General features: G+C 41.9%; 1 protein-coding gene across 2 annotated transcripts in view; it reads right to left on the bottom strand.

Moving 5' to 3' along the window:
- LOC130169769 (spermatid perinuclear RNA-binding protein-like) overlaps positions 1-15,615 on the bottom strand; it is an 80,288-nt gene that overhangs the window by 17,695 nt on the left and 46,978 nt on the right. For both annotated transcript variants that reach the window (XM_056376731.1, XM_056376732.1), the window contains exons 9-12: positions 12,169-12,266; positions 9,611-9,704; positions 9,246-9,314; positions 811-1,019 (exon numbers count right to left, since the gene is read on the bottom strand). In XM_056376731.1, coding sequence (XP_056232706.1) covers positions 811-1,019; positions 9,246-9,314; positions 9,611-9,704; positions 12,169-12,266 — 470 coding nt within the window. The remainder of the gene's footprint in view (positions 1-810; positions 1,020-9,245; positions 9,315-9,610; positions 9,705-12,168; positions 12,267-15,615) is intronic.

Here is a 15,615-nt window from a genome sequence, read left to right on the forward strand (position 1 = left end):
AATATTTGTCTCAGCTAAAGTCAAAGCTTTAAAATCCTTAATCGATCCAGCAGCAACTTTCTGCATAAAAGATTTCATCAGGATAAATCCTCCAGTGGATCCTGAACAACATCTTTCCCTCCGGTGTGAATCTGAGCAGGAGTTCTGCGTCTGTTAAAGCTCGAGCGTCAATGAAAGAGAACTACTTGGATTTTCTGCTAAATCATTTTATTTCATTTTTCTGATGTTATTCATGAGCTCCAAATGAACATCTGGAAGAATGAATTAAATCTATTTGAAATATCTTTTCAACGTATGAAGGACAGGAATAAAACTTTCATTTATTAGATGTGTTTATGCTGTTTGATTAAAACCCTCCCTCCCAGCTCTCGTCTCATGGTTGAGTCTGCTCTTGTTTTCCTTCTCTTTAATACTGTATGCAGAAAATGTTTAATTGATTTGTGCCTTTAAAGTTTGTGCTTAAATTTTAAATAAAATTTTTTTTAAAAAAACATGTCATATTTACTCAGGAGCATCATCCAATCACGTGTCTCCACGGTGTTTTCACCTGTGTGTCTGCAGGGACTTACAACAGGATGAGTGTATGAATGATGGAGGAGTGTGAGAGCGTGGATGTGACACTCTCGTTTTGTTTCTCTCCTTCTTTGTATTTGTTACGAAGACGTTCTGCACTTCAGTTCTCATCTCAGAACGTCATGAAATCTACTTTTTTAATACAGTTTTATACTGATGAAGAAAAGATGAAATGATGTCAGTCAGAACTGTGTCAGATTTCACTGAGTCTTTCAATTCTTTAAACTCTGTAAATACCTTGAGGGCTACTTGGAGCTTGGCGGTCCTCTTGGAGTTCCCGGTGGCCTGGTACGTGGTTCCCTGGATCTCCACGGACATGGTGAAGACCGGAGCGTGGACCGGGCCGGACTGGGACAGCAGGCGGTACTGAAGACCCGGGTGGATCTGGTTCAGACGCATCAGAGCGTTCATGGGGTGGTTAGGATCCGTCATCCTCCAGTCGAGGACTTAAGGAAGAGAGAAACTCACTTTTAGCTTTTATGTTGATATGAAGGAAACGTCTGTGTCTTTAGCAGCTAAATGCTTCACCGTGTTCAGCAGCTGCTCTCTGACTGTTTATGGCCACTTTATTTAATCTTATCAGTACATCTATCGCTATTTTTTATTATTATTTTATTCATAGACAATATTTGATGATTAAAGATCCGTCTGATGTGTGTCGTTTCTGGACAGATTCAGGGCGGGAGAGCAACAACTGATTTGGTAGCAAAAGACATGAACTGGGAATTTTGCTCCATCAAATGAAATAAATAAAGAAATTGAAGATATGAGCCTCTGTTTTGTTTCCTATAATATTTCCTACAACTGATTTGTGGGTAGAAATCTCACTCGGCTGAAAACACAAACAAGTTTCAAGAATCTGCAAACACAGTTTTAAATCAAAGGAGTTTGTGCCGCCTGGAAACGACAGTTTCACTTCTACCAACAGAAACAAACCAAAGACGGTGGCGGTGGGGAGATGGAGGTCTTCACAGTACAACAATGTAAAAAGACTCCACTCCATTAAAAATAAGGAAGTAAAAATACAACGGTATTATCAGTAAAATGTACTTAAAGTATCAAAAATACTTCAGTAAAACGTGACTGATTTATCATTGTACAGTGTATGAGATTGTTAATACTGATGTTTCTGATGTAATTACTTTACATATGGTCATTTAGTTTTTAGTTTAGTCCCAACCTTGGGTCGGGCCCCTCCAAAGGGTCACCAGAGAAATGTGAGCGGTTGTGAGACGATTAAAGGAGGAGGGAAGAAGAAAAGACAAAGTTCTGATGATTACATTTGGATTCGTTTTAATTCTTTGTCAAATATTGGTTAAATTTACCCAAAACTATAACTCATCTTACAAACCTGTTACTTATATTTCCTCCAGACCTGAACCAGTAGAAACACAACCTCTACCTTGTAAGCTAATTGGAACAACACTTGCAACTTACAGATCTGATGTCCTAAGCTCCTCTTCTCAGAGTCATGGTCCCACATAGTGGTGGACAGTAACAAAGTACATGTATTTCAGTACTGTACTTAAGTATATTTTCCAGTATTTTTACTTTACTTAAACATTATTGTTTCAGAAACTTCTGACTTTTACTCCACTACACTTAAAAGACAAATAGTGTACCTTTGACTCTACTACATCTTTATGAAGTACTCTTACTTTGAAGTAGAGCTTTTAGTCAATGAATGACTCTTCTCTTGTTTTGTAAAGTGTGATAGATCATACAATGTGTTCATTGCATCAAACTAACAAAAGAAAACAAAGCAATGACAGTTAAACTTCTACACTGTCAGTCATGTTATGTTGCTGCATGTTTGACCAGCTCAGTTTGAACCTGGCACTGTCCTAACGACGGCTATGCCAGATAAAGATGAGGCGGAAGATGCTTCAAGTCCATTTGGAATTTAAATTAAATTAAGATTCCATTAGCTTTTAAATGTTTGCAGCGTTTAACACAAAATACATCACTACCTACAAAATTTGCTGTCCAACTCTAGAAAGCATGTCGCAGTATCAGATGTTTGTCTTATTCCAGATATGACTGTCCTTTTGTTGAATCAGTTGTTTTATAACTATTACTAAAGTCTTTGTAGAACATTCTACAAACTTTATTCTAGAGATTCTACAGTGAATCAAGACATTCAGTCAGCTGCATCAGAGTCATTAGGTTCTGTCAATACCCTGTAACAATACAACAATGTGTTGACATAAAGTGAAATGTACGTTTGAATACTTAAGTGTTTCAAAGGCGAGTACTCTGTTAGTTCAAGTAGCTGAGTTATTTGTACTGACGAAGGATTGTCACCTAGCCTAAGGTATGTATTACATTTTACAAAGACTACATCCCATTGTCTTGAACTGTATAACTGCCCCCTGCCCTTCACTCTGGGTCAGTCTACTGCCTCAGACCCGCTCTGTGTCAGTTGGCTCACCGTATCCTGCATCTCCTTGCATCACTACAGCAAACTTGAAACTAAGGACTTGGGTGAATTTTCTTCAACATAAGTAATCAGACGGCGTGCTGGCTCCACTCATGAATACAGGAAGTCTCAAACGCCGTTTGATTGGCTGAGCTCTCTCTCTGCTAATAGGCAGTAGATGGGACTGAGCCCTGGTGTCACGCTGATGACACACTGGGAGTCGGAGCCACTTCACACCTCCACGCTGACGAGAGATGAGGAGGGCTCTCCGCCTCCCCAGAGCCTCCGAGCAGTAATGTCTCACAGATGAATTGAAAATGAAACCGTGACACTTGGTGACATCTATTATAACAAACCTTATGTCTCTATTATAAAGCTGCGTTTCGCTTTAAGTCCAGCTCAGTCAGCTGTTCTTTGAGAATGCGCTTCATTTTGTTTCGTCTGTCAACAAACTGAATTAAAATGAGAGCCGACAGTCCTGACCTTTAATATTCCCGCAGCCGGAGGAAAAGAAGACGTTTACTGAACTTGACAAAGTTTCAGAGGAAACTCTTTCAGACCAGATGCGCCAGATGTTCCACACATCTTTCCCTGGTGTCTTTCACCAGTATCTACAGGTGTTTACAGGTGTGTTTGGAGATACTCACCACCTCCTCCAACCTGTGCTGCTCATTTTTCCATTTCTGGAAATGGAAAAATGGCAAAATCCTGAATGATGAATGTCAGTGAACTGCTCATTATGGAGCCCCAGTCTTCCAAAAGATTTATGTATATTAAACATGCAGACATGATGTGTACTGATGATCGTTGTGTACGAGACGCTGTGAAACGATCTTGACCTCTGACCTCTGTCATGGTTCCGCTCCTCTCCTGTCGCCTAGCAACCTTAACAACGCGTAACTTCTTTTTCACAAAAGCTTTTAACAGTTAGCTGTTGAGATGAGCTGAAACACAACACATAGATTTAAAAGTGTAGTCATATGTCGTAAAGGACGACGCATCTGAAGGACATTTGAAACGGGACAGCAGAGTCGCGCCGCGGTGATCGGTCTTGATGCTTGTATCAATTAACTTTAAATACTCAGGTTGATCTTGAATAATTGAGAAATACTGAGGTAGTGATTAAAATATTTTTTCCATACAGTCATCCACTGATGTCGACGCTCTGTCGAGCTGGAGTCACTTAGAGAACACTTGAGGTTGTAAATCATCCGGCACCTTCTGCACACACTTGTCTTTTGTCCTGCAGTCACTGAGTGTGTGTGTGTGTGTGTGTGTGTGTGTGTGTGTGTGTGTGTGTGTGTGTGTAATGACTGTGAGGCTCTGACAGACACTTAACACTGGAGTGTGGTTCACTATGAATATGGATGGAGACGCAGCGTAAGATGAATGTGAAGGTGCTGATGGACAGGTGCTGGGAGGGAGAGAGGGGGAGGTGTTAACGCTCTGTGTATGTACGTGTGTGTGTGTGTGTGTGTGTGTGTGTGTGTGTGTGTGTGTGTGTGTGTGTGTGTGGTGGGAGGCAGTGAGATAATTGCGTGGCAGCAGCCTGCAGTATTAATCCCTCTCTATCTCTGCCTCTCTCCTTTGAACTGGAAGCAGATGAGAGTTGCCGGAGACGATCGTCCCAGTGAGGGCCAATTTAATTACTGTGACATCGACAGACAGGAGTGAGAGGGAGGAGGGGGGGGGGGGGGGGGGGTGACTGTAGTCATCAGTGGAGGAATGTTTAGTTGTATTTTAGGGAATTTTCTAAACCTCACACTCGGATTTGTACGATCTGAACACAGCAACAAAAACAGACCAACTGAGAACCCTCACAGGAAGTGGTCTTGGTCTGGTTTGTGCTGGGAATCTGACACACCTCCAAGTTCGGACTCTGCAGGTGTCAGCTGAACGGCTCCTGACCTTCCCACACTGGGATGTCTGGTATTAGAATCCACGACTCGGGAGCAGGTGGTTGTTCCCAAAGAGCGAGGGTGAACACATCCAAGACTAAACCTCCCTGACTGAACCAATCACCTGATGATCACAGGCTGGTGATCGATGATCAACAAGGAATAATATCTCAACGGCAAGAAGAAAAACAGCGTGACATCACGTTGTTGAAACTTTTGTCACTTCAGATTCTCAGATATTTGTTTCCTCAGTTCCTGCGATAAATTCTTCAGGTTCTTGTTGAGAGGAAAAGAAGCCGAACTGAAGCTGGAGAGCAAAACACAGCAAGAACATCTCCTCCACTGATTTGGGTCAGAGCTAGTGAACTACAGGATTTCTTGCAGAGATGGAAACAATCAATGAATTCAGTTCCTCTGGTGTTTAGGACTGTCTCCTCCTCGCCTTCAAGGTCACCATCACGCCTCCCACCATCTCTCAGCTCCAGCAGCTCGTTCTCGTCTTCACCCAATCACAGCCTGACACGCCGACCTTTGGCCAATCGCTCGTAAGCTATCAGAATCTGTGACCCACCTCCACCCCTTCACCTGACCCTCTCCAATCAAACCATCCGGTCAGTAGTTTTTCTCTCATGAAGACGTCCCACTCTTCATCACCACCGGTGTCTAAGGTTCCTCTAATATGAAGCACTTTACTCTTATAGACCAACTTCCTGTCGGCGTCGAAGCTCCAAAGGCTTTTCCTTCTGTTCATAAGGATAATGACAATGAGGATGACAATGAAGATGAGGATGATGAGGATAATGACAATGAGGATGATGATAATGATGATGATGATAATGATGAGGAGGATGATGATGAGGATGATAATGATGATGACAATGAGGATGATGATGAGGATAATGACAATGAGGATGACAATGAAGATGAGGATGATGATGAGGATAATGACAATGAGGATGACATTGAAGACGAGGATGATAATGAGGATGATGATAATGATGATAACAATGAGGATGATGATAATGATTATGAGGATGATGATAATGATGATGAGGATGATGATGATGAGGATAATGACAATGAGGACGATGATGATAATGATGAGGAGGAGGATGATGACAATGAGGATGATAATGATGATGATAATGAGGATAATGATGACAATGAGGATGAGGATGATGATGAGGATAATGACAATGAGGATGATGATGATGATGATGAGGATAATGACAATGAGGACGACAATGAGGATGATGATGAGGATGATAATGATGATGAGGATGATGATGAGGATAATGACGATGACAATGAGGATTAGGGATGATGATAATGACAATGAGGATGCTGATGATGAGGATGATAATGATGATGATGATAATGACAATGAGGATGCTGATGATGAGGATGATAATGACAATGAGGATGATGATGATGATGAGGATAATGACAATGACGATGAGGATGATGACAATTAGGATGACAATGAAGATGAGGATAATGATGATGATGATGAGGATAATGACGATGAGGATGATGATGACAATGAGGATGATGATGATGAGGATAATGACAACCAGGATGATGATGATGAGGATGATGATGATGAGGGGCTCTCAGTGAGAGCTGACTCTTGCTGACTCGCAGGGAAAAGTTTTCTAGACAGCTAAGTGGTGAACAATCAGTGTTTCCACATCAATAACTGTTGCTTAGTGAATTTACTGTGTGCTGAAAGAACTACCCGCAGATCGTCAAATTGATTTTATACAGAGTTACCATTATTATTATTATTTCATTTTACATCCATATTTTTTTATACTGCTTATATTCTATTTGTATATTATTATACTATAAGAATTATCATGGTATTCTCTTCCATTTCTCTTATATATAGTATACTATATAGCTTTATAACATATATTGTGCATTTTACATATGCTTTTATACTTGTTTATATCATTATGTATATTTTATTTATTATTCATATATATTCTGTATATAGTTCACACATCAGGCCCCTGAACGTGCACTACTGAACTGTTTTACATAAATATTTCCTGAGTTGACTTATAGATTCTAAAACAAGGTATTTTCCAAGTGGGACACAGTGAATAAGTGTGACCCCCCCAACATCTCCTGGTCATTTCATCAGTTTTGTCAAACAGGCGCCATTAAAGGTATGACAAATTCACTATCAGCACTTCCTGTTTGAAACGTGCTCATGGACAGACGGACGTCACATGTGATGATTCTGAGGCAGGTTCTGAAGTGATCAGAGGAACCTTTTTTTCCAGAGATTTCTGAGCAGATTTATTCACGATGGAGAACGGAGATAATTATATTCTCAGGAAGTGTAAGCGCTGCTGAATCTGTGAGTTAGATTGAGCTGCTGCAGCTGACTGGGTTGGTAAATGGGACAAATCTGCAGACAAACAATAACTGCACTGACATGTACCTGTCTGTTTAACCTCACAGGGTCTTTAAACTCTTATATTTTATTTAGTTCATTTCAGTTTTGATCCTCTGTCTGCCTCTGTGCTGCTGTAACATCAGGGATCATTAAAGTCTCATCTTTACTTCCTTTCAGTTTCTCCTCCTGACAGGAATCTGAATTTCTCTTGACAACATAATGAGCGAATAAACCTGTCTGTGGTCCTGATGCACACCTGGTGGACAGTTTGACCTTGATGCTGTTCTGGACTCGTCGTTACAACATTAAGACACTGGCACCTGAACACAGGAGCAGACCGATGCCTGATAAACTCTGACTCTTTCTTCTTCTCTCACTTGCAGTTATTTAGACATCTGATAACTTCACACAATTTTCTGCTTCGTAGAAACATTTCACTTGAAAGCTGCTGCTGCTGCTGCAACAGGTGCTTGAAGAATTTCAACATGTCTCATGCAGCCGGGTGACGTGATGCCACTCTGTGATACACTTATCGTCTGAGCCAGTGACACAATTCAATGCACTGAACTGGATTCCTAATATGATCTCGTCAAGATACCAGACACGGCTGCTGAATTTCAAACACTGGCCCACAATGGATCGGACTCAGGCGGGGTCGGGGTGTTTTCTCGCGCCTGACACGGAGAGTGAAGTGAATCCCGGCTGACAGCAGGTTGCCTGACAGGTCGTTTTGATCCTGCTCAAACCGCAGCTTCCTGATCTCTAAGAAAAGCTCAGCTCTGCCCATTCACCTCTCTATCTTTTACTCAGACCCTGTCAGAGAGCAGCACGTTTACACTCAACTGTCGTTATCAGCTGTACAGCACACACACACACACACACACACACACACACACACACAAACACACACACACACACACTGAACACCACAGCCTTTTGTCTTTGTCATTAGCTACAACTGAGCGAAGTCCTCAATCAATATCCACTTATCTGCTGTTAAGAGACAAACACTTACTCAGTTCTCTCCTGGGAAGTCAGACTCCACATGACCAAAACACAACTGATTCACAATATTCTGTGTTTACATGTAATATTTGGCTGTTTCCATTCAACAAAATTCAGTTTTTAATCTAAACTTGGTGGAAAAAGCCTCTTAATCAAAGCAACAAAGAGTCCAAACAAACCAAGTCATTGGTCACTTATAACTGTTTAGATGAGATTACTGTTTATAGCAGCAACGTCTCTTTTAGTTTGAATTCCACCCATAAAAAAAATACTTGAAAAAACACTGAAAATAGTTCAAATTACAGATGCAATATTCAGCACTTTTCTGATTATCTGAATCATTTTTCTTTTTGTTTCTGTTATTTTTTCCAATTTTCATTGATATGAATGGGGTGGACAAAATAATAGAAAACACCTGGAGCCACGAAGAGTTTCTTAGTTAAATGCCAGCAGCTCTGACTAACTGGAGCTACTTCCTCCCGACCGACACCAACAGCAACACGAACATTAGCACCGTGTCAAAAATAAACACACTGCTCGTTAAAATGCAGGACGGTTGGAAAACGGTTGAACATTTCGTGCAACACAGCAGGAGACAGCAAACTGCAAGTGCATGTTTTTGGATGATTACTTTTTAATGTCAACTATGTTTTTCTGCAGTTCTTCACAATCATCTCAAGGAGGATAAAAGCACCAGAGTAACCTTCCAGAGTTTCAGGATCCTGTCTCATGGTATTGATTGTGAACTTGCATTAGTTCGCCCTCCTGCCACTGCGTGTCTGCACTTCGATCCTAAACACAGTATTTAATATACGGCTGCTTTTGGCCTGATGCATCAGTCTGCTTTAGTTATTTGTTCTCTTAAGGTTTGTGAGGCGAGAGGAAGAGGATTTCAGAGTGAATCGTGATTCTTTGAAACAAGCGAGTCGATGGTTGAAGTCACCTTTCATCCTTTTGATGAAGTCTCTGTCATCTGATCCGGCGTCCTCCCGAAGCCTCTTCTGACAGCCGCCTGCAGAGGGATCACAGGTTAGATCAAGCATCACATATCCCACACATACTGAGGGACACACACACACCACTAAACATGTCATTATTATTAGTTAGTACAATGATCCTTTCCCAGAACGCGTCTACACAGACGAGAATAGATGCAGGAGAAGTAGAAGAAGTAGAATATAGCGTGGAGATAAAAGTCCAGACACACATGGATACACACAGATGAAAACATACACAAACCCACACGGACAAACTGTCACACTCACACAGATCCACATGAAAAGGAACAGACAATAAGAAAACACACACCTTCTAACAGCCTCGGTGAGGGTTTGCTGGCAGGGAGAGGACCCATATTCAAGACCTTGTAAAGCTGTCCAAAGGCTAGGAGGCGTAACGCATGCTGAAAAACACACACACACACACACAGAGAGAGAGAGAGACAGAATAAGGGCACATCACTGACTGCAGAAAAGCCCCTGTGCACTCACAGGAGATCAGAGAAATAAACAGGCTGCAGAGATACCATTTATTCTGCGATCAATAGGCTTTAATTATCTGGGAAACTCGTGTGAGCAGCTCAACGTTTGTGTAAACCAGATAATTCTGTTGGGAGAAACTTGGTGCATCATAGAGGAGATGAATAAATACTCAGTGGGCAAAAATGAAGGAGGAAAGGAAAAAGAAGGAAATAACATTCCCAGATTTCCATTTCAGGCCCGTTTCATCCAACTCCAGAGAGAAAACAGAGGCAGGAGCAGAGCGAGCGAGCGAGCGAGCGAGCGCCACAGAGAGAGAGAGAGAGGAAACCATGAATCTGAGGACGTCTCTGTGTTTCTCAGCGCTGAGACCACAGTTCCCGCCCGGGGGCAGACTTTGTTGTGCTGTGCAGTGGCAGCAGCGGTGGTAGTAGTAGTGCTGGTGTGGGTGTAAACGAGGAAGAGTATTCCCACGCTCATTATGTGGCTAATTAGGCTGCCAGTTCTTCAAGCCTCCGTGGCACTGAGGGGCTGCTTATCAGAGGTCAGAGTCTGGGGCTTCTGCGGCCACTCAGCTATTTATAGTGCTGACGTGAGCGCGGGGCTTCACCGGGGAGGCCAAGCGCTGGCTTTAAATAACCCTCCTTCAATCAGTGTAGCAGGAGGGAGCGTTAATCGTCTGATTTCCTGGAAGAAACGCTGACTTTGGTGCGGTGGGCGGCGTGGAAGCGCACCCCAGCGAGATGCTTCAAGGTCTCTTGAGTGGCACGGCTGAGGCTGACTCCTTCTTTCTGGGCCTGACTAATGATTACGTTCTGCTCAGTGAGAGTCTGCGGCAGGTTTTATAGCAAGAAAACAGGAAGGGAAGTTTTATAATGGTCTTGGGGGGGGGGGGGGATCTCTTAAGATCCCTGAAAAAATACTTAAAAATTACCAACTTGGATTGAAAACTGAAATCACACAAGAACTTTCTAAATGTTTTTGTCCGCAGAGATTAAATTTGAGCTTTCAGAACCAACCTGTTAGAACCTGTGCAGCTGTGGCCCAGAGGTGAGACACGGGGGTCTGTTAATGGAAGCTGTTAATGTTCAGACCCCTGGAGCAGACTGGATAATGTGGGTGGGAAATGCGCCTATATTACTTAATAGCTACTGTCTAAGTGCCTTTGAGCCAAGCATTAAACCTCCAACTGCCCCAGTGGGAGAGCAGTTAATAAATGAATGCTATCACACTTTTATTTTAAGCTGGCTGATGTTCTGCCCCTTCTTAAAAAAATTATCTGGATTCAAGTTTGTGCAGTAATTTTCTCACCCATTTCAAAATGAAAAAACCTTTTATGTAAGAATTTTTTTAAAAAGTAGTTGCCGACTGTATTTCTGAAAACTTTCAGTCAGGCATAGTACAGAGATATCCTTGGGAAATATCCAAAATTTAATATTCCAACACAGTCCAGGTATACGGCATTATCAGGTTTTAAATATAGTTGTTTCACTTTTCTTTAATACATAGTTATATTATGGTATTTTGTGTTTTGGGTATAAACCGAAATTTTAATTTCCCTTATTATTGGTTTAGATTCTGTCAATCTAACAGATATTTTTCAGAAGCAGCCGGAGCTGAAGCGTCTGACGCTGCTGTTGTAGACTTCGGAGCGCCTCATGGATCTGTTCTTGGTCCTATTTTATTTTCTATTGATATGTTACCATTGGGCATTTTGTGATCACAGGTCTACATGTTTCCATACATGTTAAGAAGGTTGTACAATCAGGCATTTTACAGATAAGAAACATTTCATATCATATTTTGTCTAATTCATTCTTTTGTGTCTCCACATCTTAATTACTGTAATTCTTTAAGCTCTGTAGCTCGTCTGCAGACGGGTCAAAATGCTGCAGCAGGGAGAACATTGTTCCAGTGTTGGACTCTGTCCATTGGCTGCCAGTGGAATTTATAATCAATATAAAATCTTAATTCCCATCAGGCTGTTCATGGCGGAGCCCCCAGGTCCATCACTGAACTGTTGTGTTCATATAGAAACCTACAGTCCCTCAGGTCGACTAACCAAGGACGATTGTGCACTTTCTTCTCCGTGTTTTTGTGTCTTATTTTGTTGATTTCCATTTGTTGTGAAATTTTAGACCAAATGATTAATTGATTAATTGAGAAAATAATCCACAGAGTAGCTAAAATGGAAAATAATCATTAGTTGCAGCCATATTATGATCTAGAACCACTAATGTCAGAAACACTGCTGATGTTAATGCTAATAGAGTAAAGAAACGCTGCAGGTTTAAGATTTCACTTCCGTCACTGCAGAAGAAGAAGATGACGCTGTCAGCAGTAAAAGTGACTGGAGGGTAAAGTGAGCTGCTGTGTGGAGGGACTGACCTGTGCGCTGTGTGTGATGGCGTCGGCCTGCTGGGCGCTGAGCTCAGACAGGACGTCTGTAGGTTCCCTCTCACAGGGGTCGTGAACTCCTGGACCTCCTATAAAGAAAAAAACAACAGAACCACGTCAGTGCTTCCACGCCGGGCTCTGACTCAGACTGCAGAAGCACCTGTGCTTTGAACTCAGCTTTATTTCACTTGACAGGAAAACACACTATTTATCAGAGTTCAATAAGAAACATTTTTCACATGGAGAGATGTTGGATGAAAATTTGTCAGTGGGATCTCAGAAGATAAATGTTTAGATAATACAGAGTAATAATAGTGTACACCTGTGTTCAATCGCTGCACTGACTTTCTGAATGAAAGTAAAAAGTTAAACTAGACCATCTTTCATGTTCCTGTGAATCCACTGGGACTTTGTCGAGGAGCCCTCAGGGAGTCTGTACCCCAATTTGGAAATCATTACTGCGCTGTAGAGTGGGAGATAATATACTGCATCACTGTTGACACCCTGTGTGTAACGAGGTTACAGCCAGACACCAGGGTTATCCTAAAACACATTCATTAAAGATTTTTCTTCATGTTTCTCCAGGGAGTAAAAAGCTGTTTCTGTGCTCGTCGGCTTCTTAGTTTATTTGCTTTCTTACTTTAAAACCTTGTTTTCAGTCCCGGGGCTCGTTTCCTTTTTTCAACTTTACATATATGATTTTTATTTGTTACCATGGGGAAAGTGGAGCAGGGAGCAGAGACGCCTGATGTTTCCTTCAAGTGACAGCTTTTTTTTTTTTTATGTCTTGTTTCTGTATTGTTTCACTCAAAGATCTCTGAGAAAAGGCTCCGTTTCACAAGCTAACAGGAACGTTATGCAACTGGATGTCAGGACGCATTTTCTTCAGTTGTCCAAATACTTTCAGAAAAACAATGGAAATGGTTGGAAATCCACTAACAAGACTAAGAGTGTGTAGCCACGCTGTAGCCATGTGGCACAAGGCTGCACTGGGTTTGAGCTAAATGCTAACATGTTGATATTCAGGAGGTGTAATGTTTGCCATCTTAGTTTAGCTTGTTAGCATGCTAATATAAACTGAATAGCACTAATCAAATAGAGCTGAGGCTGCACTGTATTTGAGCTAAATGCTAACATGTTGATATTCAGGAGGTGTCATGTTCACCATGTTCAACATCTTAGTTTAGCTTGCTAGTCGACTTTCAGGTGAATTTTATTTCTACAACACATTTAAACACAGCTTGAGCTGACCAAAGTGCTGCACAAAGGAAATAAAAGTAAATAAAAGTAAGTAAAACTAATGTATAAAATAAGTAAAACATAAAGCATAGTACATATACTGTTTACAAAAACATATACACATACTGACAAAGGCAAGAAAACAACAAGGAGCAAATACACAATTAAGAACATGACGACAGACTGAAAGGCCAGTGAATAAATACGTGTCATTAACTGAGATTAAAAGTAGAGATGGAGGGAGCACATCTGATATCTGATAGCCGTGATCGTTAGCGTGTTATTAGCATGCTAACATTTATTAATTAGCATTGAACAAGTAGAGCTGAGGCTGATGGTCATGTTATTAGTTCAGCTGATGATGGCACTAAGAGGATCATCAGATTCATTATAATTAACGCTGAGGGGAACGAGAAAGTATGAACCAACTTTAATGGAAATCCATCCAGTAGCTGATGTGAACGTCACGGTGACGCAAGAGGAAACGTCACCACAGTCAGAACCATGACTGTCTGAACCAAAGTAATCCACCTGAAAGCCGTTGAAACATTGAGCCAGTTTTCTGACGTCAGCAACTGATTGACAGCCGCTGCACTTCAGGTACATCACTTATGTCGTACGAGTGCCTTTGGAAACGTGCTCCTGCTGTAAAGACGCACTGATCAATCAGTCTTTGATCACAAACAGTGGATCATCATTTTAAATACTGTATGTGGTGACAGGCGTCCAGCTCTGCTCCTTCAGATTCAATAACACATTTTCTATTCTTATCTAAATGAGAAGGTTTCACGTCGTTCTTCAAGTGTCCTTGCTGGTTTTAATTTCAGTGCCAAACTTTGTAATTTCATTTCGCTGCTCTCAGCTGAGAGTCATTCACTACGGTCTCTCACCACTGACGGCTCAAATATATTAATTTCTGTCAGCATGACTTTCATCGTCTACAAGATTAAAAGGGTTTAATGTATTGAACAGCGGGAATATCACACACTGCCTACATGACACCTTTCTTCATAATACAATAATAGAAAAACTATGCTGGAGTTAAAAGACTGACTGTCAACATAATACCAATCTTTTTATTTTACTTTTAAAGCTTCTTACCTCATGAGCCCATGTTAAGAGAGAATACCATCAAATACCTCATTTCCACTTTCAGTAACATCAACCATTTCAAAATGTATCATTCAAAAAAACCAAACTTGACCGGCTTTAGACCGTTTTCCATGAGGACTGAATCTGCAGAGCTACTGACTCTGTGTTTTAAAACATGTCACTTTTTCCCAGCAGGCTCAGCGCTGACGCTGACACCTGAGGGACAACCTGCCTGGTTTCAGAGGTGGGAACACCCACACCACAAGCTGTGTCGCAATTCAGAGGCCGCATCCTTCAGAGGAGGCAAACAGTTGTGTTTCAGCTCAGTTCAACAGCTAACGGTACAAACCAAGAGCTGGAAAAGTCCGGAGCCGGCCTACAGTGTGTCACCCAAACACGGAGCCTTGCCACTGGGTGAGAGCGGACATGGGTGCGTGCAACGTGACTCAGGACCATCGAGGTTTCACTGCGCGTGAAAGGAGACCTGCATGAAGGGCGCCGCCGCGGTGGAGGTGAGAGATGACCGTGGTCTGGACCAAGAGCTGAGTGGCATACTGAGGCAGGTCAGAACGGATTTTTCTAACGTTGTATAGAGTAAAGCAGCGCGACCAGGAAACGGATGCACCAAGTTCAGAGAAGCTGGTAAACGTTTCTTTATGTGCTCCAAGATATTTTAAAGTTGGGGAAAGAGTCAGCGTCGACTTCTGCCTCAAATGTTCAACAGACGGTTCAACAGACCCCCCCCCCCCCCCCGCCTCCTCAAGTCTTCAAAGCGCCCAACAGTCAAGGTTAGAAGTTCACCTCCCCTGCTAATTGTGGCCTGGCCAAAGCCGTGGCTCGTCTCCCTGACTCATCTGACAGTTTGCCAGAATTTCTTTGAGTCATCTGCAAAAATCTGACTCCTGTGTTTGTACAGTCTAAACTCGACAGTCCATGTCAGAGAACAGATGTCCACTGAGTTTCTCTTTCTTTAAACCGATTATGTCCTTTTTCCTCTTCCTGTCTTCCTCCATTACCGAGAACGAGTCCTACAACTTCATGTGAACAAGATTTATGGACCTTGAGCAAACACGTCTTCATTTTGCACTTATTCACCTCCATCCATGT

The sequence above is a fragment of the Seriola aureovittata genome, chromosome 5 (genome assembly GCF_021018895.1).
Source record: "Seriola aureovittata isolate HTS-2021-v1 ecotype China chromosome 5, ASM2101889v1, whole genome shotgun sequence".
NCBI lineage: Eukaryota > Metazoa > Chordata > Actinopteri > Carangiformes > Carangidae > Seriola > Seriola aureovittata.